Genomic DNA, 24,348 nt, shown 5'->3' with positions numbered 1-24,348 from the left:
CAGAGGTAGTCCACTTTTCATTACTATAATGCAATACCTGAGATAGGTTACTTTTTTTTTTTGGTTAAAATTGATACACATATACACACTGAGTGAGTGAGTGAGAGAGAGAGAGGCAGATATATGGAGAGGGATAGACAGAGAATTCTCATCTGGCTAGATTACTTCCCAGAAGTCTACAATTGCCCAGGCTGAAGCAGGGAGCCAATAACTCAATCAGATTTCCAACATGGGAAGAGGGGACCTAACTACATCATCACCTGCTGCCTCCCAAGATCTGCATTAATAGGAAGCTGGAATCAGGAGCAGAGCCAGGACTTGAAACTAGGTACCATGACACCGGACACTAGCATCTTAACCACTAAGCCTAGTACCTGTTGGGGCTGGCTACTTCTACAGAGAAAAGAGATCTATTTTGGTTCACAAGTCTGGAGGTGCAAGGTCTAGGGAGACCCCATCTATTGATGGCCTTCTTGCTGGAAGGGTCCCCAGGAAGTGCAGAATATCACATGACAAGAGACATGGAATATGTGTGTTTCTCTCCCATTGCTATAAAGTCATCAGGAGTCAATGAAGGAGCTCCACACTAACAACCTCATCTAATCCAAATCATCTGTCAAAGGATCCCATCTACCAGTAACATAATTGGATGAAGTTTCTACCCTCTTAGTACCTCAAAGTGGGGATTACATTTCAATTTGTGTGTCTGGTGTTGTGGCATAGCAGTTGAAGCTGCCACCTGCAATGCTGGCATCCCATATGGGCACTGATTGGAGTCCTGGCTGCTCTACCTCCAATCTGCCGCACCTAGGGCCATGTTATCACTGCCATCTTGCGTAACCCCCTCCCCTCATCTAGGCAAGGAACTATAATGAGTGTCTGAAGGCCTGGGCTTGGTTACTCCTCCAAAGTTGGAATCTCTTGAGGAGCACACTCAGAGCTTTTACAATCTTCATTTAGGGGAAGGATTTGGTGAGGGAAGAGCAGGATGGTAAGAAGCAAAGTAAGTGAGTAGGGGTAGCCTCCCAACTGGGATCCAGCTGTGTATTCAAGGAGAATGGTCTTTCTTTTCTGGCGCTGTAGCCTGGTTCCCATTTGAGTCAGCAGAACTTTGCCTTGGTGCAAAGAAAACAGGCACCACCTCAAAGTACCTCACTATTACCTTGATTTAGTTGCTGCTTCCGTGTTATTGTCAATTCCAAAAATTGTCCGGTCAATATATTACCTCAAAAACTCATTTACAAAGAGTAGTTTTAGAGAATGTGTTCAGGGGATCAACTGGTATATCCCTGCTTCAACTATAATTCTTCTTTTTCCTACTCCTTTACCAGGCACCTGAAGGGAATGGTTGATCTCTGGCCTTCTGTTTCCCCTGAGGCCAAAGATGTGCAAAAAAGCTAACTTTCTTTCACAGTAACTACTACCTGGGGATCGCCGAGATGGTCTTCATCTGGGCCCACAGAAGACTGTAACAGCAGGAGCAATTATAAAGGTTTTGGCAGTTTTTAGCATTCTGGCAGTAGAATGCTTACATTTCATGCTAGGACTTTCAGACATTTTCCCTTTAAACATGTTTGCAGAAGGCTATGTGTAGGAAAGTATGGGCTAGTCAGCATCTAGTAATGCTAAAACCCAAATTATTTTACAGCTTTGATCTGGAGGTCAGGCACAAGTGGATGTATTCTCTTTGACTTAAAAATGCAAATCCGGGGCAAGCATTGTGGTGTAAAAGGGTTAACCCTCTGCTGGCATCCCATATGGGCCCTGGTTCAGTCCCAGTTGTTGCACTTCCAATCCAGCTCCCTGCTAATATGTCTGGGAAACAGTGGAAGATGGCCCAAGTGCTTGGGCTCTCGCAGCCTTGTCGAAGACCTGGAAGAAGCTGCGGGCTTTGGCCTAGCCCAGCCCTGGCTGTTGCAGCCATTTGGAGAGTGAACCAGCATCTCTCTCTCTCTCTCTCTCTCTCTCTCTCTCTCTCCATCTCTCTCTCTAACTCTGCCTTTCAAATAAACAAAATAAACCTAAAAAAAAAAAAAAATCCAACAAACCCCTAGGACAACCATAGATGAAGGTACTACCTGTAAAAATTCAGTTCATTTATTTATGTTTGGGACTTAAAATTTCCACTGACCCACATGGTTGGATGTGCACATTGCACTGGATTCTGACCAGACCAATGCTATCAAAAAACACAGAAATGCCTCTTCAGCAACATGCTGTTGGTTTCGGTTAGTTTAAATTGTTTGAAAACAGTTTTTCAAAATTTTAGTATGGGAACTTTGATCTTAAGGCCTTTTATACAACTCTCTAGTATTCTTGGGCATTTGACTGTTTTGGTATTTAAGGTAAATATCCTTTTTTTTTTTTTCTTTTTTATTTGACAGGTAGAGTTATAGACAGAGAGACAGACAGAAGGAAAGGTCTTCCTTCCGTTGGTTCAGCCCCCTAAATGGCCACCATGGCTGGCGCTGTGCTGATCCAAAGCCAGGAGCCAGGTGCTCCTCCTGGTCTCCACATGGGTGCAGGGCCCAAGGACTTGGGCCATCCTCCACTGCCTTTCCAGGCCACAGCAGAGAGCTGGACTGGAAGAGGAGCAACTGGGACAGAATCTGGCGCCCGGATCGGGACTAGAACCCGGGGTGCCAGCGCCGCAGGCGGAGGATTAGCCTAGTGAGCCGCGGCGCCGGCCTAAGGTAAATATTCTTTAAAATATCAAACAAGTTTATGATTTTATACTTTGTAATAGTTTCTATATTGTGAAGAAGGAGGTTTTTTGTGGTTCGGGTTAAGTAAAAAGTCTTCATTTGATTTACAGCATGAGAATTCACTTGGCCTTCTATTTATGCATCTGTAAGCTTTTTTCCCTAATTATAAGAAAGCTATTGGAACTTGTGTACTCTATGGTAAATACTAAATAAAGGGGGAGTACAATAAAAAAAGAAAGAAAGAGAGAAAGAAAGAAAGAAAGAAAGAAAGAAAGAAAGAAAGAAAGAAAGAAAGAAAGAAACACAGGTACTACAGAGCCCAGCCACACCTCCTGAAAGAAAACTGCTACTTAGTTATTAAAGAAAAAGGAAAACTATACTGCTTTTTTCCCCACTCACTTCAGCTTTGTTTCTCATCACATATTTACTGTTTCAGCCACCTCCACCTAAAATAACCCTTTCCTGCCTGTTTAACATAAAACTGACTCCCCACGGCCTAGGTGGCATCTGAGGCACTGTGCAAGCATATTCACAGCTCTCTCTGCTTTACAGCGAGGCACTGGAAGCCTGAGAAGCAAGGGTGCCTCCATTTGTCCACAGTGCCAGAGAGAGCTAGCTCTTCATCGCTCTCCTTTCATACCTGAGTAAGGGCTGACATCTACAGAGGTTTAGGACTTTCCATGTATTATGTCACGCAATCCTTACAACAGTGAGGACCTGTGCACAATGCTCTCATCTTACAATGAAGCAAACAGCAGGGCCATCAGTAACATTTATGATGTGTCAAGAAGTGGCCATGGGAGACTTCGCCCCGGGGAATCAGATGGTGCCTGACAGTTGAGGCTGTGTTCAGAGGAACTGGGGGGGTGGGGTAGAGGCAAGCGAAAAGAATCCCCAAGTGAGAAATGATGATGATAAAACACCAACAGACATGGCTGACTTTCGTATTAAAGGACATAGAAACAGCTGTGAAGGGTGAATTGCACTCCTGTGTATCTCATTTCAGTAATTATGACACATACTGCCATCCTATTATTGGCTGGTCAAGTCCAGTTTAAAAAGTAGTGAAAACGAAGCCATAAAGGAGCTGACCCTATGACCCCCCCCCCCCATTTCAAAATGATCAACTGCTGCAAGCTCTTTGCGGTCCTGACGTTTAGCTCCAGGATTTATTAGATTTCTGCTTCTCCTTCCCCAAATAGCGAAAACCCGGTAGCCCTTTCAAGTTGTCCTATTTTTCATGTTGTCATTTTTTGCGGCAAAGTGACATTGTCTCCAAGGCCTCGAGAGCCACGCGGGGTTAGCCGCAAACCTGCAGGGTTCAGGGTGCCTGCAGCGGACCCGGCGGGAGACAGGGCGTCCGGGGGCTCGGCCTCGGGGACATCGCGGCCTAGCTCCGTGTCCAAGTTCGCTGAGGGGCATAACGAGGCGGCCACGGGGAGAGACAACGAAGAGAGATAAAGGAGAGCAAGTCCCGCGAGGTGCGGCGGCCACGTTACCTCAGAGCCGGGCGTCCCGCTGAGGCTCCCGGGCGCCGCTGAGGAGTCCGGGCCTCCGGGCCACAGGTCTTGACGTCCTGAGGGCGGGAGTCCCGGCAGGCTCGGGCCGTCCCCGCGTCGTCGTCGCCCGCACACCACCCGGGAGCAGGCCGGGCCCCGCCTCCGCGCCCCGCAGCCCCGCAGCCGGAGGGAGGGGCCGCGGTGCCGCCCTTCCCGGCCCCGGACCGGCCGACAGCGCTCGGTCCCAGGCCTTATTGTCTGCGGGAAGCCGCAGGCAGGGTCCGGCCGGGCCGGCAGCGTTGCGCCCCGGTCCCGCCCGCCTCTGCCAGGGCTCTGCCCGCAGCTGCAGGCGCGCCGACTGGCGGCCGAGGGGCGGCTCGTGCCTGTCTCTTTAAGGGGCCGAGCCTGCGAGGCTGAGGGGCGGGCGGGGTGCGCGTCGCTCCCCGTGTGAGTGTGTGAGGGAGAGCGCGGCGGGCGGGCGCCGGAGGGAGGGAGGGAGCGAGCGAGTGTGCAAGCGACGCGGGCCGCCCCTGCCGCCGCCGCCGCCGCGGTCGGACCAGCGGCCTCCTTCCCTCCCGTTCCCTCCCCCCCGCGTCGCCCTGCCGCGGGGAGGGGGCTCGCGCCGCCGCCGCCTCCAGCCGAGCCCGCATGAAGCAGCTGCCGCCGCAGCCGCCTCCGAAGATGGGGGATTTCTACGACCCCGAACACCCGACCCCTGAGTGAGTATCAGCTCCGCGGCGGCCTCCCGCGGCCCGGGGCCGCCTCAGCTGGAGGCGAAGGCGGCGCGTCCTGATGGGTGGCGGCGCGGGCCGGCGCGAGGAGTAACGGGCCCGCGGCGGCCTCGCGCAGTCGGTGCGGCGAGCAGGCCCGGGCCGCCTGGCCTGGTCGGCGGCGGCCCGGCGCTGAGGCCCGGCATTGGCGCTGCGGCTCGCGTCGCCGCGGCGGTTGGGCCGGCCCTGTGGGGGAGGGGCGGCCGCGGCCTCCGCTGCTGCCGCTGCCGCTGCCGCGTCCGCAAGGACCCGGGCGGCCGGTGGGAGCTGGGCGCTCCCGGCGGGTTCCCCGCGGGCAGCCCGGGCCAAGCTGTGAGCGCAGGAGCCGAATCGGAGCAGCTGCGGGGGCCGGGGCCGATGAGAGGGCGCTGGCGAGGGTAGGCCGCGAATCCCCGGGCTCGGGTGGAAGCCCGGCCCGTCGCCCGGCCTCCCGGCGGCGGCGGTTCGGGCCGGAAGGGCCTAGCGCGCGTCGCCCGGCCCGAGTCCGCGGAGGGGCCCGCGCTGCGCTGCCGGGGTTTGATTTGTCCTCCTGGAAAGTCGATCCTGGCCCGTAGCGCTTCCGGCTTCACGTTTTGCACCTTTGGCACTGGGGTTTTGCAATGGTGGTGAGGTTTGTGTGGCCCCGTTGTCGCGGTGACACCGGGTTTGTTTTTTCACCCGAAAATGAAAGCCTTCTGCTGGGGTCTACGTTTTCTTGTAGATTATAGGATTTGCACACTTTCGAAGACTGTTCTTTTCGTCACGGGAAGCTCTTAGCCTAAATGGATGACTTTCACTTCTTGTGAAGACTTAGTGAAAAATCAAGGCTCATTTGAGGATTCTCTAAAGAAGTCAGTGTTCTAGAGAACCGAAGTAGAGTCTCGTTCCTAGAACATTTTTGTATTTGTGTTGAGGGCTGTGTCTGCTGCTGTCTGATGGCTCAGAGAGGCCTCTCCCGGAGCCTGGAGTCACCTCTTTTCTCTCAGCCTGGCAAGACCATTGTTTTGGAAAGCCATTTGAAGCCCCGTTTGTTGAAGTCTAGACCTAGGAATACAGCTTTTCAAACCGAGTGGTTAACATGGGTTTCAAGTGAAACTGTCAGACTTAGCACCGGAATGATTCCAAGAACTTTGCTCTTTATACATATTGAACCTTAGATTTATTGTGCTCTTCTTCTTGCTAAACCTTTTCACCTTGGTCCAGAAATGTCTGGATCTTACATGTTAGTTCTAGGATTGGCGGCAACACATAATTCTCTTGGAGTGCTTATGGTCATCTCTGCACAAAACAAGAACTCAGTATTTTGCTTTTCTAGAACAAAACCCAGCCTTCACTTGGAATAGTGAGACTCAACATGGCTTTATCCTTTCATGGTTTCTGGGCCATGGGTTAACATTACCCTAATTAGGTTGTTTTCATTTGCAGTGCAACTAGCCCAATTGCAAAGCTCATGTTACAGATTTTTGGTTTGAGAACTTAGAAAGCCTTAAAAAATTCTGTATCATAGTCCCATAAATGCTTATTGAAGTAAAGCTACAAAGTAACATACTAGCCTTTGAGTGGGCCAAACACTTGCTTTCAATTCCTTTTACCAGTTGGTTTGTTGAAGTCCAGCAACTTTAAGCATGACATCCTTACATTTCTTTGGAGAAGACAGTTTTTCATATTATGTGGGAAAATGGACTCAGAAATGCATCGTTGGTGACCATCAATGGGGAAAGAACCAAGAATGTTTTCTTATATTACAGAAGGTCTTAGAGTTTTTACTGTGTTTCTGTCTCTGCTGCCTTGAATTTCTAACAGTGACTAAATTCTAAATAAATATATTTATTTCTCCCTGTGTGTTAACCTGTATGGGATTTGTGAGTAATTATACATTTTTTTCTTTCATAATACTATAAGGTCTGGAGGGGGATCTTGCTAGGCATCCTGAATAATACCACCTGTTTTCTGGATGAAGAAAATGAAGTCTAACCCGGAAAATGAGAAGTGAAGTGACAACCCTATAAGGAAGTATGTATAAGCTAGTTAGTGTTTATAATGCTAGAAAGGGAAAGGTAGTGCAGTATAGGGTTTAAGAACTTGGATTTCAAATAGTCCTGGGTTTGAACACTGATTTAATGTGGGACAAGTTACTTCATCTCTCTGAGGTTGAGTTTTCTCATCTTTGAAATAGGTTTTGTAATAGTAGCACACCTAGGATATATGGGAGAATTAAATGAGATAATATATGAAAAGCACTTGGCAAAGAATGTGGCATGTGGAAGTGCTTCTAGGTGGGGTCATCAAGGAAAATTTAAGCAGTAGAATTTAAGTTGAGCATGAAAAGATTAGGTTGGTTTGGGAGAGGGTAACATGCTGGGAGAGGGAATGACTAAGATTACCTTTTTAGACTTTTTATAGTTTGAAATTGTGCTTAGATATAAAGAAATTGAAGTAAAATGTCAGTTGATTTTGATTACAGTAATAGTTGAGGTGTGATCTGTGTTGGTTGTGTACTCTTAATCAGATACAGCTGTAAGTTCTGACCTTTTTCATGCAGCGTATAGGATATTGTGTTTCAATTGAGAATAGCTGTAATCACTTGAGTATCTGCATTAGCTATACAGTATGAGGAGGCCCAAGGACAGGTGTTGGGGACACTGCAAATTAGATCTAGTCGGAGTTTTCCGGGAACTCCTGTAATGAAGGAGACAGGCAAGTACTTTACCATGATACAGGGGCTGTTCTTGGAATATATGTGTATCTATTGTATGCTGAAAGTAGGCACTCTAGAGCCCTTGAAGTATACATCCTAAGAACAGTAAATTAAATGGAATGTTCCAAGGTAAGTGCTTTGGAAAGTGAAGGGTAAGGGTAACATATCAGAATTGTTGAAGGAGGTTATAATTTGAAATGGGGTAGACTGGGTGACCCTAGTTGAGAGATATTTAGCCAAACACTTAAGGGGAGGTAGTCATGTTAATATCTGGAGAGAAGGCATTTCAAGCAGAGGGAATGGTTAGTCCAGGGTGCTAAGGCAGACTTGTGAGTTCTGCCCAGTATGGTTAGAATGGAATGAACAAGAAGGAGAAATAGTGAATTGGGTCAGGGTAGGATGGGGTACAGATTTCATAGGGTTTTACAGAGCCTTTCTAAGGACTTTGCTGGGAATTTTGACCTGAGGAATGACATGGTCCACTTTCAGCTTCAGAAGGATCACTCATTTTGCAGAGGGCACCAGTAGTGGAAGCCTGGAGACTTATAAGGAAGTTAGTAATCCAGAAGAGCAGTGCTGGTGACTTGTACAAGGTGATAACAGAAGAGTGTTGAGAATGGATGAATTTTGGATATATTTTGAAGATCAGATTAGTAGGATTTGTTGATAAGTCAGATGTGATGTGTGTAAGAGCCAAAGATGATTTCAGAGCTTTTGGTCTGAGCAATTAGAAAGTTACTGTTAACTAAGATAGGAATCACTGTGGAAAGAACAAGTTTCAGAATAGGTTAGGAGTTCAGTTTAAGACATAGTAAGTTTAGTGGGGCTAGAGTCATGGTGTAGCAGGTAAAACTGCTGCCTTTGATGCTAGCATTCCGTATGGGTACTGGTTGGTGTTCTGGCCGCTCCTCTTCTGAACCAGCTCCCTACCAATGTGCCTGGGAAAAGCAGTGGAAGATGGCCCAAGTGTTGGTCCCTGCCACCTATATGGGAGACCTGAATGAGGCTCATGCCTTTGCCTGCCTCAGCCCTGGACACTGGGGAGTGGGAAGTTAACCAGTGGATGGAAGATCTCTTTGTCTCTCCCTCTCTGTAACTCTGATTTTTCAAGTAAACAAGCTTTTTTTTTTTTTTTTTTTTAAAGAATTTATAAGTTTGAGTAAGTTTGAGATGCCTGTTAGACATTTGGCTTGAGTTGATATCCAAGCTTGAGATTGGAGATAATTTTTTTTAAACGATTTATTTATTTGAAAGAGTTACACAGAGAGAGGAAAGGCAGAGAGAGAGAGGTCTTCCATCCACTGGTTCACTCCCCAATTGGACACAATGGCAGGAGCTGCACTGATCCAAAGCCAGGAGATTCTTCCAGGTCTCCCATATGGGTGCAGGGGCCCAAGGACTTGGGCCATCTTCTGCTTTCCCAGACCATAGCAGGGAGCTGGATTAGAAGAGGAGCAACTGGGACTCGAACCGGCGCCTATATGGGGTGCCAGTGCTTCAGGCCAGGGCGTTGACCCGCTGCGGCACAGCGCTGGCTCCTGGAGATAAATTTTTGTTGTCCAAATTAGGTAGTATTACGAGCTATGAGACTAGATGTGATTACCAAGGGATTTCCTGTAGAGAGAGAGAAGGATGAAGGATTGGTCCTTTTAAACTCCAGTGTAAAGAAGATTGTTGTAGTGTGCAGTATAGAGGTCTTAAGGTGGATAATATCTGTGAACTTGGGGCAGAGTAAACATTTCATTCAATTACTAATGTAAACAGCAGACTAAAGTATTACTAAAGGTACCTCTGATTTTACTGCAAGTAAAAATTAGATATTTTAATAGTGTATATATTGTAGATAACTCAAAATATGGTTGTTTGTTGTAAACATTGAAATTACAGTAGGTAAGAGGTTCATCACTAGATTGTTAAGCATATATATTACTCTACTACAAATTAAGCATTTTCTTCTTTCCTAATATAACTGGTTTCCTTTGCAATCAAACCTTTTTTTTTAATTTGAAAGTGACAGAGCTCTTTCATCTGCTGGTTCACTCTCCCCAAATGGCCATATTGGCTGGGGTGCACCAGGCTGAAGCCAGGAGCCTGCAACTCTCTTTGGGTCTCCCACATGAGTGGAAGAGGCCTAAGTATTTGGGCCATCTTCTGTTGCTTTCCCAGGTACATTAGTAGGGAGCTTGATTGGAAATGGAGCAGCTAGGACTTGAATTGGCACTAAGATATGTGCTGCTGGCACTCCGAAGTGGCTGCTTGACCTGCACCACAATGCAGGCCCCTTATGCATCTAAAAATCCTAGGCTGTGAAAGAATCTTTAAACTTCATTAAACTGCCAAAGTGGTCTAGGGCACACAAGAATTAAACCCCTGGGTCGTGGAGCCAAAACTCCTGGTTTATTTATTTAAAGATTTATTTATTTGAAAGGTAGAGTTAGAATGAAAGATCCTCCATCTGTTTGTTCACTCCCCAAATGGCTGCACTGGCCCATGACTACCCAGATAGAATCCCAGCACTGGGAAATCTTTACTTCTTTACTTAATAACTTGATGAATTTGGGCAGGCTTCTTAATTTGTGACTTGATGTCCTTATTTATAAAGTGGGGATTGTGATAAGTTGTTCTGCAAAGGGTTTTATGAAGATCTTTTTTAACATTTCTATTTATTTGAAAACCATAGAGAGAAAGGGAGAGAGATACAGATAGAGATCCCCTATCTGCTGGTTCACTCCCTAGATAGCTAAAACAGCTGGAGCTGGGTCAGGCAGAAGCCAGGAGCAGCTTCTAATCTCCCATATGAGTTGCAGGGGCCCAGACACTGGTGGCATCTTTACTTTTCCGAGGCATGTTAGCAGGGAGTTGGATCGGAAGTAGAGCATCTGAGACTCAAACTGCCACCCATATGGGATACTAGTATCACAGGTAGAGGCTTTACCTGCTACACCATAATACCAGGCCCTGAAGATTTAAGAATTAGGACAGTGTTAATTCTCTTAATATTACTATTGACTGAAAAGATGCAACTAGAGAGAACAGTACATTCAAGGTGCTGTGATTTGTTGAATTTAACAGAAAGCAAGCCTAGTAACTAGACAATAATATTCCATCACGTTCAAACATAAAACAGGATAGTCAGATTCTCCTAATTCATCTTATTTGACATGGAGATGGAGGTGTATAAGAAACCAACTGAGGGGCCAGCTCTGTGGCATAGCGGGTAAAGCTGCCACCTGTGTGTCTTGGCTGCTCCACTTACAATCCAGCTCTCTTCTGTGGCCTGGGAGGGCAGTGGAGAAGCCTCTGCACCCTTGTGGGGGACCTGGAGGAGGCTCCTGGCTTCGGATCGGTGCAGCTCCGGCCGTTATGGCTAATTGGGGATGGAAGACCTCTGCCTTTTCTTCTCTGTAATATTTGAAAGGCAGAGTTACAGAGAGAGAGAGGGGGAAGAGGCAGAGAAAGATCTTACCTCTGCTAGTTCACTTCCCAAATGACCACAACAGCCAAGACTGGGCCAGGCTGAAGCCAGGAGGCAGAAGCTTCTCCCACGTGGGTGGCAGGAGCCCAAACACTTGGACCATCCTCTGCTACTTTCCCTGGCATTTTAGCAGGGAGCTGGATCTGAAGTGGAGCAGCTGGGACTTGACCTGGTGCCACATAGGATACTGGTACTGGGATACTTAACCTACTATGCCCCAACACTATCCCTGTCACAGGGTTCTATATACCATCTGGACCTTTATAGCTTTGCTGCCATTTCATGAATTAGAATCTTTGTATATAAGAGAGAAGTGAATAGCTTTGTAGTGTAGTGATGGAGGTATATAAAGGAGACACGGAATAGCTTTTTTTTTTTTTTTTTTTAGTTAGAGGGATTTTTTTTTTTTTTTTCCATCTGCTGATTCACCTAACCAAATGGCTGCAGTGGTTGGGATTTGGCTAGGCCGAAGCCAGGGTCTTCATCTAGGTCTCCCACATGCTGCTTTTTGTGGGCCATTAGTGGGGAGCTGGATTCAAAGTGGGGCAGCTGGACAGCAATTGGCTATGTCACAATGCTGGCCCCAGGGTATTGCTTTATAGTGATTGAGGTATGGTTCCACAAGCCAGAGTGCTCTCTTGAGGCTACTGAAGTACATGAGAGAGCAAAATAGAGTTGAAGGTTTTCCTGATAAATGTGGAAGGTGTGATGAAATAGTTGAGTAATTAAAATAGGGTATACCTCTTCAGTATTCATGTTCCTCCTTGTTCTTGCCTGTTCTATAGAAATTTCAGGAAGATCATTCTTTTTTTATGATGTCACTAGAAATACATCAAGCAAGTTTTTGGTTTTTTTTTTTTTGACAGGCAGAGTGGACAGAGAGAGACAGAAAGGTCTTCCTTTTTGCCGTTGGTTCACCCTCCAATGGCCGCTGCGGCCGGCGCACTGCGCTGATCTGAAGCCAGGAGCCAGGTGCTTCTCCTGGTCTCCCACGCGGGTGCAGGGCCCAAGCACTTGGGCCATCCTCCACTACCCTCCCGGGCCACAGCAGAGAGCTGGCCTGGGAGAGGGGCAACCGGGACAGAATCCGGCACCCCGACTGGGACTAGAACTCGGAGCGCTGGCGCCACAGGCGAAGGATTAGCCTATTGAGCCGTGGCGCCGGTGGAGCAAGTTTTTTTTTTTTTTTTTTTTAAAGATTGACTTATTTATTTGAAAGGCAGAGTTACAGAGAGATGGGGAAAGAGATAGAGATCCTCCATCTGCTGACTCCCCAAATGGCTGGAACAGCCAGGTCTGGGCCATGTGTCAGAAGCAGGAGCTCCATCCAGGTCTCCAACAGGGGTGGCAAGGGCCCAAACACTTGAGCCATCTTCCGTTGCTTTCTCAGGCACATTAGCAGGTAGCTGAATCGGAATTGGAGCAGCCAAGACATGCACTGGTGCCCATATGGGATGCCAGTGTCACAGGCACTGGCCCAACCCACTGTGCTGCAACACCAGGCCCTACAATTTATTCTTTAACAGATATTTGTAATAATTTTTATATGATTTACTTGAAAGGCAAAATGAAAGAAAGGGAGAGACAGAAAAAGAGCTCTTCCATGCACTGGTGCGCTCCCCCGAATAGCCACAATAAGTGGGTCTAAGCCAGGCCAGAGCCCGTAGCCTGGGACTCTGTCTGGATCTCTCATATAGTTGGCAGGGGCCCAATCATTTGGGTCATCTTTTTGCGTCTTTCTGAGGTGTTTTGGCAGGGAACTGAATTGGAATTGGAGCAGCTGGGATTTGAATCAGTGTTCCAATACAGGATGCCGGTGTTACAGTCATTGGCTTAATCTGCTTTGCCACAACACTGGCCCCAATGTAATAATTTTTCTTTACCCTAACATTCAGTTTTCCATCAATCTTGTCAGTTTTTGCAGAGAAGCTGTAATGGTTGTGCTGGATGACAAAAGATATCTTGGATTAGAGAATTTAAAAGCTTCATTTCTGTTAATTTCTTCCAAGAGTACCTATAAAGTATTGTATTTTATAATGCATTAAGAATTATTATTGTAGGACCCTGAGAGACAATCCATGTTAGACACCATGCCGTTTATGTGGTGGTGGTTTACTCTGGCGATTAACGTGCTTATTGGGACTTCTGCATCCCATACTGGAGTGCTGGGGTTTCATTCCTGCCTTTGTTTTTCTTTTCTTTTTTAAAGATTAAATTTAATTTATTTGAAAGAGCTACAGAGAGAATCTTCCATCTACTGGTTCACTCCCCAAATGACTGGAGCTGGGCCAGGCTGAAGCCAGGAGCCAAGAGCTTCTTCTGGGTCTCCCATGTGGGTGCAGGGGCCCAAGCACTTGGGCAATCCTCTGCTGCCTTCCTAGGCACATTAGCAGGGAGCTGGACTAGCAGGGAGTGGAACAGTTAGGACTCGAACCTGTGCTCACATGGGATGCTGGCATCGCAGGCAGTGGCTTAACCCATTATGCCACAGTGCTGGCCCCTGCCTCTGCTTGTGATCCAGCTTCCTGCTGATGCACACCCTTGGAGGTAGCAAGTGATGGTACAAGTATTTGATTCCCTGCCATCCACATGAAAGGCTTCATTTAAGTTCTGGGCTTCTGGCTATTATGGGCATGTGAGGGAGTGAACTGGCAGAAGGAAGAACTCTTTCTGCCTTCCAAATAAAATGAAAAAAACTGGAAAAAAAAAAAAGAAAGAAACACCAATATACACCTAGAGTCACTGAAAATCAAGTTTAGAATTCTTTCTTTTTCTGAGAAAGCACCATTCTTTATTTTATTTTTTTTAACTTGAGAAGCAGAGACAGATACAGAGAGGGTCCATCTACTGGTTAACTTTTTGAATACCTGCAACAGAAACTAGGGACTCCATCCAGGTGTTCCATAGAGTTGGCAGAGATCTAGTCACTCGAGCCATCACTGCTGCCTCCCTGGGTCTGCATTAACAGGAAGCTGTAGTGAGAAGCTGGAACTGGGTATGGAAGCATGTACTCTGAAATGAGATACAGGCATCTTAACTGTTAGTCTAAACACATGCCCTAAGATCTATTTTTGAAAACTTTATTTTGAAAAGATTTCCAACTTGCAGGGAAGTTGGAAGAATAATACAATGATTCTCATATACATTTAATCTAGTTAACCAGTCATTGGAATTTTGCATTATTTGTGTTGCCTTCCTATATTAAAAAAAAATTTGTTTACTTATTTTTGCCTGAACCTTTTGAGGGTTAGTTGCAGACATCATGACCCTTCTCTGTTAAATATTTTGAAGTTTTATCTGAGAACAAGCATTCTCTTAGATAACCAAGTCAAGTAAAAAATTTTTTTAAAAGATTTATTTATTTATTTGAAAGAGTTACACTGAGAGGGAGAGACAGATCTTCTATCCACAAGTTCACTCTCAAAATGGCCTCAACAGCTGGTGCTGAGCCAGGCTGAAGCCAGGAGCCTGGAATTCCATCTGAGTCCTCATGTGGTAGTGTAGGGGCCTAAGTACTTGGGCCATTTACTGCTTTTCCAGGAGGATTAGCTGGGAGCTGGATTGCAAGTGAAACAGCTAGGACTTGAACCAGTGCCCTTATGGGATGCCGGCACTGCAGATGGTGACTTTATCTGCTATACCACAGGGCTGGCCCCATAGGTATACTCTTTAAACTTCGATTTACCAGGTCCATTAAAAAAATCAAAACAGCAAAAATTTTATTGTTGCATAATTATTTAGGAAACTAATTTTCTCAGTTATGAGAAGTATCCTGTATATGGTCTTTTAGGCAGACTAACAGTTTGTAAGAAAGTAATGTTACTGACTAAATGAGAACACGTTGAAACAGAAGTGATTGAATATAAAAAGTTTGCCCAATTATGGTATTTACTCATGTACCTTAGGGAGACAACAAGACTACCAAAAAATACTTGATGCCATTCTTTCTTGAAATACTTTGTTAGAGAAGATAATGGTAGTGTCAGAGAATAAGAATAAGGAGTTAGAACTTTACTGTGTTAGACATTTTTTCAGCTGTGCATATGCTTGTTGCAAATTTTTTTGTTAGGTGCTGTTCTGAAATGTACCCATTGCTTAAGTATTTTTATTTTCATGATTACTGTTTCTCCACATAATTTTTTTTTTTTGACAGGCAGAGTTAGAGAGAGAAAGGTCTTCCTTTTCTGTTGTTTTACCCCCCAAATGGCTGCTACGGCTGGCGCTGGGCTGATCTGAAGCCAGGAGCCAGGCTCAATTCTGGCCGTTGAGGCCATTTGGGGAGTGAACCAGTGGATGGGAAGACCTTTCACTTTGTCTCTCTATAACTCTTTTTTTTTTTTTTTGACAGGCAGAGTGGACAGTGAGAGAGACAGAAAGAAAGGTCTTCCTTTACTGTTGGTTCCAATGGGCGCTGTGGCCTGCACGCTGTAGCCAGTGCATTGCGCTGATCCGCAGCCAGGAGCCAGGTGCTTCTCCTGGTCTCCCATGCGGGTGCAGGGCCCAAGCACTTGGGCCATCCTCCACTGCACTGCACTCCCTGGCCACAGCAGAGAGCTGGCCTGGAAGAGGGCCAACCAGGACAGAATCTGGCGCCCGGATCGGGACTAGAACCCGGTGTGTCAGCTCTGCAGGTGGAGGATTAGCCTATTGAGCCGCGGTGCCAGCCTCTATAACTCTTTCAAAATAAAGAAATCTTTTTTTAAAAAAAGTAAATCCACTGATAAAATGTTATATATTGATTCATGTTGGTGGTTTTACACAAATCTGTACATGGAATAAAACTGAGTAAAACTATACACATGTACATACACGAATGAATATGAGTGTAGGCATTGGACCTACAGTTAAGCCACTGGTTAGGACATTGCCACATCACAGTGCTTGTGTTGGATACTTGACTCCTGCTTCTAATTCCAACTTCTGGGAGGCAGTGGTGATGGCTCAAGGGATTGGGTTTCTGCCACTCAGGTGGGAGGCTTGGATTGAATCATTGACTCCTGGCTTTGAGTACCATTTCCTTCAACCACTCACTGTTGTGGGTTTTTGGGGAGTGAATCAGTGGATAGGAGTTAGTGTGAGCATCCCCTCCCCAGCCTCTCCAACCTGAGTCTCTGCAATAAGAAAGGAGGGGGAGGACTGAATGAGTTGCAGCCATCTGGGGAGTGAACCAGTGGATGGAAGACATTTCTTTTTCTCTGTCTCTTTGTCTGCCTCTGTAACTCTGCCTTTCAAATAAATAAATCTTAAAAAAAAAAAAAAAAAAAAAAAGGCCGGCGCTGCAGCTCAATAGGCTAGTCCTCTGCCTGCGGCTCCGGCACCCTAGGTTCTAGTCCCGGTCGGGGTGCCAGATTCTGTTCCGGTTGCTCCTCTTCCAGTCCAGCTCTCTGCTGTGGCCCGGGAGTGCAGTGGAGGATGGCCCAGGTCCTTGGGCCCTGCACCCGCACGGGAGACCAGGAAGAAGCTCCTGGCTTCGGATTGGCGCAGCGCGCTGGCTGTAGCAGCCACTTGGGGGGTGAAACAATGGAAAAAGGAAGACCTTTCTCTCTGTCTGTCTCTCATTGTCCACTCTGCCTGTCAAAAAAACAAAAAACAAAAAACAAAAAACAACCAAAAAAAACTCTATACTTAATTTTAGTACTTGTGACTAAGTAAAAACTGTTTGCTGGCCTGAAGACTAGTTAAATGTTAATTCCCCATTCCTCTTGAGGCTGCTCCATACCTTTGTTACTGTCCTCAGTCTTTCTCCACCTCTCATCTCCTAACTCCACCTTTGTTATATACCATTTTTTTTTTTTTGACAGAGTTAGTGTGAAAGAGAGACAGAAAGTTCTTTCCTCCACTAGTTCACCCCCCAAATCCGATCTGAAGCCAGGAGCCAGGCTCTCATGTGGATGCAGGGGCCCAAACACTTGGGCCATCCACCGCCTTCCCGGGCCACAGCAGAGAGCTGGACTGGAAGAGGAGCAACCAGGACTAGAACCTGGCGCCCATATAGGATGCTGGTGCCGCAGGCAGAGGATTAACTAAGTGAGCCACAACGCCGGCCCCTATATACCATTGTTAATTCCAAGTCATAGTCTCTCCTGGTTATATTTTTTTTTTAATTGTTTCTGTGAATGGTCCATTTGCCTTGTCTGCTTGTAATAATAGTTCTTTGTCATAGAACACAAGATTTGGTTTTCTCCAGTGAGCTATCAATGGTACTTAATTTCTTTCTTTGATAAAGTGATTAGGAACTTGACATTGCTGTAGTCCAGTTGCATTTTCTTAAGTTCTGGTATAATACAACATTTGAGATATCGTAAAAGTGATATATATATATATATATATATATATATATATACATACATATATATATTCAGATAAAATTAGTTTGTATAGATTAGCTAGTTTTATTACATGGGCATATTATATGAATATACAGTTCTATACCATTAATATTTAATTATGAGGAAACTTAGATAAATGAAAAAGACTATGCCAGATAATAATACTTAAAGCTTTTTGTTTTAGGTGACATTTCATGAGTCAAAATTGGAACCAGATTTTATTTGAAGGAGAGAGATCTTCGATCTGCTGATTGATGCTCCAGATGTCCACATCAGCCAGGGCTGAGCCAGGTCCAAGCCCAGGTCTCCCCCCATGAGTGGCAGGGACTCAATTTCTTGAGGCAATTCCTTCTGCTTCCCAGGTGCACAGTAGTAGCAGGAAGCTGAGTGGGAAGTGGAGCTGGGACTCAAACTGGGCACTCCAATATGGGATATAGGTGTCCCAAGCATTATTTGGGCCATCTTCTGCTGCATTCCCAGGTGCATTAGCAAGGAGCTGGATTAGAAGTAGAGCAGCCTAGACTTGAACCAGTGCTCATATGGGATGCTAGCATTGCAGGCGGGGGCTTTACCCACTGTGCCACAATGTCAGCCCCTACAATTGTCCTTTCATTCCATTTGTTGACTGTATACATCCTATGGTGTCTTTTTTTTTTTAAGGTTTTAAAAAATGATTTCTTTCTGTCACTCGGGTGGGAGGCTTGGATTGAATTACTGGCTGCTGGCTTTGAGTACCCCTTCCTTCAACCACTCACTGTTGTGAGAGGTTGTAACTCTACCTCAGGGTTAGAGTTATGGACAGAGGGAAAGACAGAAAGGTCTTCCATCCACTGGTTCACTCCCCAAGTGGCCACAATGGCCAGAGCTGAGCTGAACCGAAGCCAGGAGCCAGGAGCTTTTTCTGGGCGTCCCATGTTGGTGTAGGGGCACAAACATTTGAGCCATCTTGTACTGCTTTCCCAGGTGCATTAGCAGGGAGCTGGATAGGAAGTAGAGCAGCAGGGACTGGAACCGGCATCTGTATGTGATCCTGGCACTGAAGACAGAGGCTTGGACCACTACGCCACAGTGCCAGCCCCCTATGATATCTTCTAACATGGTTTTTTCTTTGCTAATATTTTTGGAAAATGGTAATTATATCAGATTCTCACCCCCTATCACTTGCAAGCAGTTTATTGGATACCTATTACACCATATTCCAAGGCACATATTAGGTTGCCTTAAGTTTTTATTGATGTTAAAATTGATCAATAGGTTCTGGTGTAGTCAACTTGATGTTCATAACAACTACTGGTTTTAGCTTCATTGGTGATTGTTGCCTAGATCCATTCCATAGGAATCATAAATAGTGTTTTTTCTAATTTCATTCCTTCTGCATTTATTATTAGCTGAAATTCTTCTGTAAAGAAGAACTATTACCAACTGTTTGATTGCCCAGAAGTACAGTTCTTGCAGGAAAGGTAGGAAATATACTGGATTCTTTTCCTTTGTCAATTTTTCAGATAATAATATAATGTCCAATTATTGACAGTCTAACCTCAAAAGGTGGCCAATATGGATTTTTAAAATTCATTTATTTATATGCTGTGTCTGAATACATACAACTCAGTTTTGTTCCTACTGTTCAACTGCTTCATCTTTGACCAGTAGAAGCCTTTCAGATTGACTTCTATGTCCTTTTGCAGATCCTGGTAATCTTTGATAACTTCATTGGCCCTAGCTCATTTATATACCCCCTACCTCAGTCTTGGAGTAAATTATTTTTCTTGTAAGCCTTGGATCCTTGTAATGAAAATGGTTTTTACAGACTACAATATAGACATTAGTCATACCACTCATTGTTAGTGGATTGTAAATGCTTCTATCTTGTTTCACTGGACAGAATTAGGATATCTTTATTTTTTAAAAAAAGATTTATTTTATTTGAAAGTCAGAATTACACATAGAGGAGAGGCAGAGAGAGAGAGGTCTTCCATTCCGCTGGTTCACTCCCCAAATGGCCACAATGGCTGGAGCTGTGCCAATCTGAAGCCAGGAACTTCTTCCGGGTCTCTCACATGGGTGCAGGGGCCCAAGAACTTGGGCCATCTTCTATTGCTTTCCCAGGCCATAGCAGAGAGCTGGATCGGAAGTGGATTAGCCAGGTCTTGAACTGGTGCCCATGTGGGATGTCGGCACTGCAGGTGGCGGCATAACCCACTATGCCACAGTGCCAGCCCCAATATCTGTATTTTTTAGAAAAAGAAAACTCATTCATACTGATTTTTTTCTAATTCATATTTAAGTAGAGAGAGCTTTTATTTTTAAATGTTTATTTCTCTTGTATACTGAAGGCTTTGGTTCCTCATGACATTAACTTAGTTTTATCTATATATAAAAATTTTATTAATAATACCCATATTTCTTTTTAAGATTTATTTGAAAAGTAGAGTTAGACAGCTAGAGATATGCCTTCCATACCCTGGTTCACTTCCCAAATGGCTGCAACAGCTGGGTGACAGGGGCCCAAGGACTTAGACCATGATCTGGTGCCTTTCCAGATGCATTAACAGGGAGCTGTTTCCGAAGTGGAGCAGCTGGCACTCATATTGATATGGAATGTCATTGTTGAAAGCCATGGCTTAAACTACTAAGCCACAACACTGATCTCTATCCATATTGTTTTGATAGTTAAGACTACTAAATGCAGCTTAAGAATTTTTTTTTGCTCCTAGGCTATGACTATTCAATAAGAGAGATGTGGTCATAATAGATTGGTTTTAATTTAACTTTTCTTGACTAGTCACTTACTTGATACATTTTTTGGATAGTTTTATTTCAATTTTTATAAATTGTTTCTTCCTAAGAAAATACATTTTACATCATTTCTTAGTCCCTGCAATAAAAGGATGTTCAAAGAGGTGTATCTTTCATCCCTGTTCTCCCTTCCCCATTTCCTTTGATATGTAGCCATTATGTTTCATTTTGGCTGAGTCTTGGATTTTGAAAATGAAGCAAATATGTTTCCTTCACTCCTCTTGACAAGAAAAAAAAAACATACTAAATATATTGTTTTGTGTCTTGATTTTTTTTTTTTGTTAATACATTCTGGAGATCATTTCAGAGCAGGAGTGTACTTTAAAGAGTTCATGGGAAAATGGAATTAATAAGCGTTTATTTTTGTACAAAAGAATTTGAAATCCATAATTTTCATAATTTGTATTTTCCACAAACTTTTAAAGTACCATTATATAGAGATATTCATCATTACTTTTTGAAGCTATAAAGTACTCCAGGGAATGGATATCCTGCAGTTACTCAGCTACTCACTTCATGGACATTTACTCTTCTGTTCTTACCCTAGTACATGGATGGACATTTGTGAACTTTATTTTAACCTTATTTTCTTTTTCTGAAATGGTGAATGTTCTTGAAATGGTGGTGTTCTTAGTGCATTAGTGTTTATTCTTCTATATTATGCTTGGCTTTGTTTTGGAAAAATGTATGTGTGTGTGTTTTCTAGTGGCATGGGTTTTGCCCTATTTGTCTGTGTGTTAGTTGACCAGAAGCATTTCTATATTCTAAACATTAATTGCATTTTAAAATAAATGCTTTATGTCTTCACAAAAACCAGAAAATTAAAAATGGCTTATCTTTGCATTTAAACATTTCTTCTTCAGGAGAATTTTACTTCATTTCTTTCCAGTGGTTTTTAATTTTGATCTGGAATGCTGTATTTGCTCTGTTACTAAAATAGAAAATAGTCCATGTATATAATTTTAATATTTGTTTATTTGAAGGTAGAGTGACACAGAGAGAGATGAGTTTACTGGTTCACTCCATGAATGACTGCAACAGTCAGGTCTGGGCCAGGCCAAAGCCAGGAGCCAGGAACCCCACCCTGGTCTCCCACATGGGTGGCAGGGGCCCATTGCACTACTTTCTCAGGCACATTAGTTGTGAACTGGATCAGAAGCAGAATAACCAGGACTGAAACCAGTGCTTGGATGTGGGATGTCGGCATTGCAAGTGGAGGCTTAACCTGCTGCACCAGAACAATCCCCTTTTCTTTATGACAGAAGAAAAAATTTCGCTTGTGAAACATGAAAAAATAAAAGTATTTTTGCAATATCTTTAACATAGCAAAGGAAGTATTTATGAAGGAGAGAGACTTGGAATTACTATCTTTGTGTATAAAAGGAGATACCTTATCTTTTTTGTCTCTACGTTTCATCACATTGTGGGATTTATTTATTTACTTATTTTAAAAGGTTTATTTGTGTAATTGAAAGTTAGCGAGAGGGAGAGACAGAGGTCTTCCATCTGCTGGCTCAACGCCCAAGTGGCCAGCAGCCAGAGCTGAGCCAGGCTGAAGTTAGGAGCTTCATCTGGATCTCCCACTTGGGAGACAGGATGCAACACTTGGGCCATTCTCCACTGCTTTTCCTAGGCCATTAGCAGAGAGCTAGATTGAAAGTGGAGCATCTGGGACATGAGCCGGCACTCATCTGAGATGTTGGTGTTGCAGGCAGTGATTTAACCCACTATGCCATAGCACCAGCCCTGAGGGTTTTTATTTTCATTGTCTCTATTTTGAAGGTTGTTTTTTGAGAGCTAATTTGCATGAAAGACTATAACAGTATGAAAGGACTGACCATGTTATATTTTTGTGTTTCTGTTTAATGTGGATAAGAGAGTAGGGACTGGAAGTCTAGCATAAATACTCAGTCTGGTAAAATACAGGATAAATACAACTTAAACATTAGATGATCATATATCCTCCAGTCTGATTATAATGAGCCATTATCCTCAGATGCTTAGTGTTCATTTCAGTTGTTCCATTAATCACTTGGCAGCCATAATGATACCATATACAATTATGTCTATGAGTACATTATTGCCTGAAATTGATTTTAAGTATTTTGGGTCAAGTTATTACCTCATACATCTTTCTTTGTATTTCATATTGTTTAGGATATTTTTAGATATATTTTCTTCATAAAACAATCTAGCCGTAAATTGAAAACATCAACAGCAGCCCAAGATTTCTTGTGTCTAGTTTAGGAGTTGATGCTGTAATACTGACATATCATCAGGACTATTGATATGCCTCCTTGTGATACAAGTCCCTCTGGTCTAAGCAGATAAATTTGCTAGAACATTCAGTCAAGCTATGCTTCTCTGAAAGTTTTTACTCTTTGATATCAGTTCTGTGTAACAGCTAATACATAATTTGATTTTTTAAAGATTTTATTTATTTATTTGAGAGGTAGAGTTGCAGGCAGTGAGAGAAAGAGACAGAGGTCTGTTAATTCACTCCCCAAATGGCTGAAACGGTTGGAGCTGAGCTGATCTGAAGCCAGGAGCCAGGAGCTTCCTTCCATCTCCCATGCTGGTGCAGGGGCCCAAGCACCTGGGCCTTCTTCCACTGCATTCCCAGGCCATAGCAGAGAGCTGGATTGGAAGAGGAGCAGCCAAGACTAGAACTGGCACCCATATGGGATACTGGCACCACAGGCGGAGGATTAACCTGCTATGCAATGGCGCTGGCCCAGTAATTTCATTTAAAGAGCAAAGGCTCTGCAATCAAATTTGGCCCTGCCACTTTACTAGCTAGGACCTTAGGTTTCTTCATTTGTAAAATGGTAATATATATTATATACCCATTATAGGTTTAAGGATCAAATGAACTACATTTATATAAAGCATTTATCTCAGTTCCAGAAAAATAGAAAATATTGTGTGTTAGTTGCCATAATGGTGATGATGGTCTAGTAACTGGGGCTAGAGGACAGTGGTATAACTGATCAGGTTACCAAAAGCTTGCCCTAAACCTCTCTGTTGTGATCCATTGACTAGCACTAATGATGAATTTTAGCATTTATGCATTTATCTTTTGATGATGGGAGTTCCCCTCTCCTGTATTTTGCTAATGAGGAAAACAAAATGGCTAATTTAACAGGTTAGCTAAAAATAGTGGATAAAAATAGTGGAATTCAATTTCATGTACTAGTCTTTTTGTTGTTGTTGTTGTTGTTTTGACAGGTAGAGTGGACAGTAAGATAGAGAAAGGTCTTCCTTTGCCGTTGGTTCACCCTCCAATGGCTGCTGTGGCCAGTGCGCTGTGGTCAGCGTACCGTGTTGATCCGAAGGCAGGAGCCAGGTGTTTCTCCTGGTCTCCCATGCGGGTGCAGGGCCCAAGCACTTGGGCCATCCTCTACTGCACTCCCGGGCCACAGCAGAGAGCTGGTCTGGAAGAGGGGCAACTGGGACAGAATCCAGAGCCCCGACCGGGACTAGAACCCAGTGAGCTGGCGCGGCAAGGCGGAGGATTAGCCTATTGAGCCGTGGCGCCGGCCCATATACTAGTCTTTTAACACTGGGCTCTAAGATGTTCACCCTATATCCCAATTTATGGATTTTAGAATAATGCTGTAAGTAGAAAATGTTATTCATTTTATACAAGTATTCTTGCAAATTAATTTGGAAGGCAAATTCAGAAATTTCAGTATAAATAAAACTGTTAACATTTGGGATGCTAGTCTTACCTTTCCTCACTGACTTTGAAATTCTGTAGTGATATATTTGAGGTCAACTTCGTGTATTAACAATGATTTTTTGTTTAAAGAAAGTAAGTTAGCTTTACTTACTCATGAATACAAATTCCTAAAAGGATGTTTCAACTGTTTTGGAGCATGAGAATACTTGGTAGGTATGACACTGGGGAGACAGCTGCTCTTTTGACCTATGTTTACTGTTGAAAAAAAAAAATTTTTTTTTTTTTTTTTTTGACAGGCAGAGTGGATAGTGAGCGAGAGAAAGACAGAGAGAAAGGTCTTCCTTTTTGCCGTTGGTTCACCCTCCAATGGCCGCTGCAGCCGGTGCATCTCGCTGATCTGAAGCCAGGAGCCAGG

At 44.3% G+C, this 24,348-nt stretch overlaps 1 protein-coding gene across 5 annotated transcripts in view; it reads left to right on the top strand.

The window, feature by feature from the left end:
* The first annotated feature begins 4,785 nt into the window (after window positions 1-4,785).
* Window positions 4,786-24,348, top strand: part of SETD2 (SET domain containing 2, histone lysine methyltransferase) — a 118,662-nt gene continuing 99,099 nt past the window's right edge. The window contains exons 1-3 of one of the 5 annotated variants that reach the window (XM_062200727.1): window positions 4,820-4,923; window positions 6,856-6,966; window positions 18,844-18,915. Coding sequence is in view for 2 of the 5 variants with exons in the window: in XM_062200725.1 (XP_062056709.1) it covers window positions 4,853-4,925 (73 nt within the window). In the remaining 3 variants the exon portion in view is untranslated. Of the gene's footprint in view, window positions 4,926-6,855; window positions 6,967-18,843; window positions 18,916-24,348 lie in introns of all 5 variants that reach the window. The other 4 variants (XM_062200728.1, XR_009866788.1, XM_062200726.1 and 1 more) reach the window with 4 other exon arrangements.

Source organism: Lepus europaeus, chromosome 9 (assembly GCF_033115175.1).
Source record: "Lepus europaeus isolate LE1 chromosome 9, mLepTim1.pri, whole genome shotgun sequence".
Lineage (NCBI taxonomy): Eukaryota > Metazoa > Chordata > Mammalia > Lagomorpha > Leporidae > Lepus > Lepus europaeus.
The sequence above is the reverse complement of the archived record's forward strand: the minus strand, read 5'-3'. Positions and strand labels throughout refer to the sequence as shown.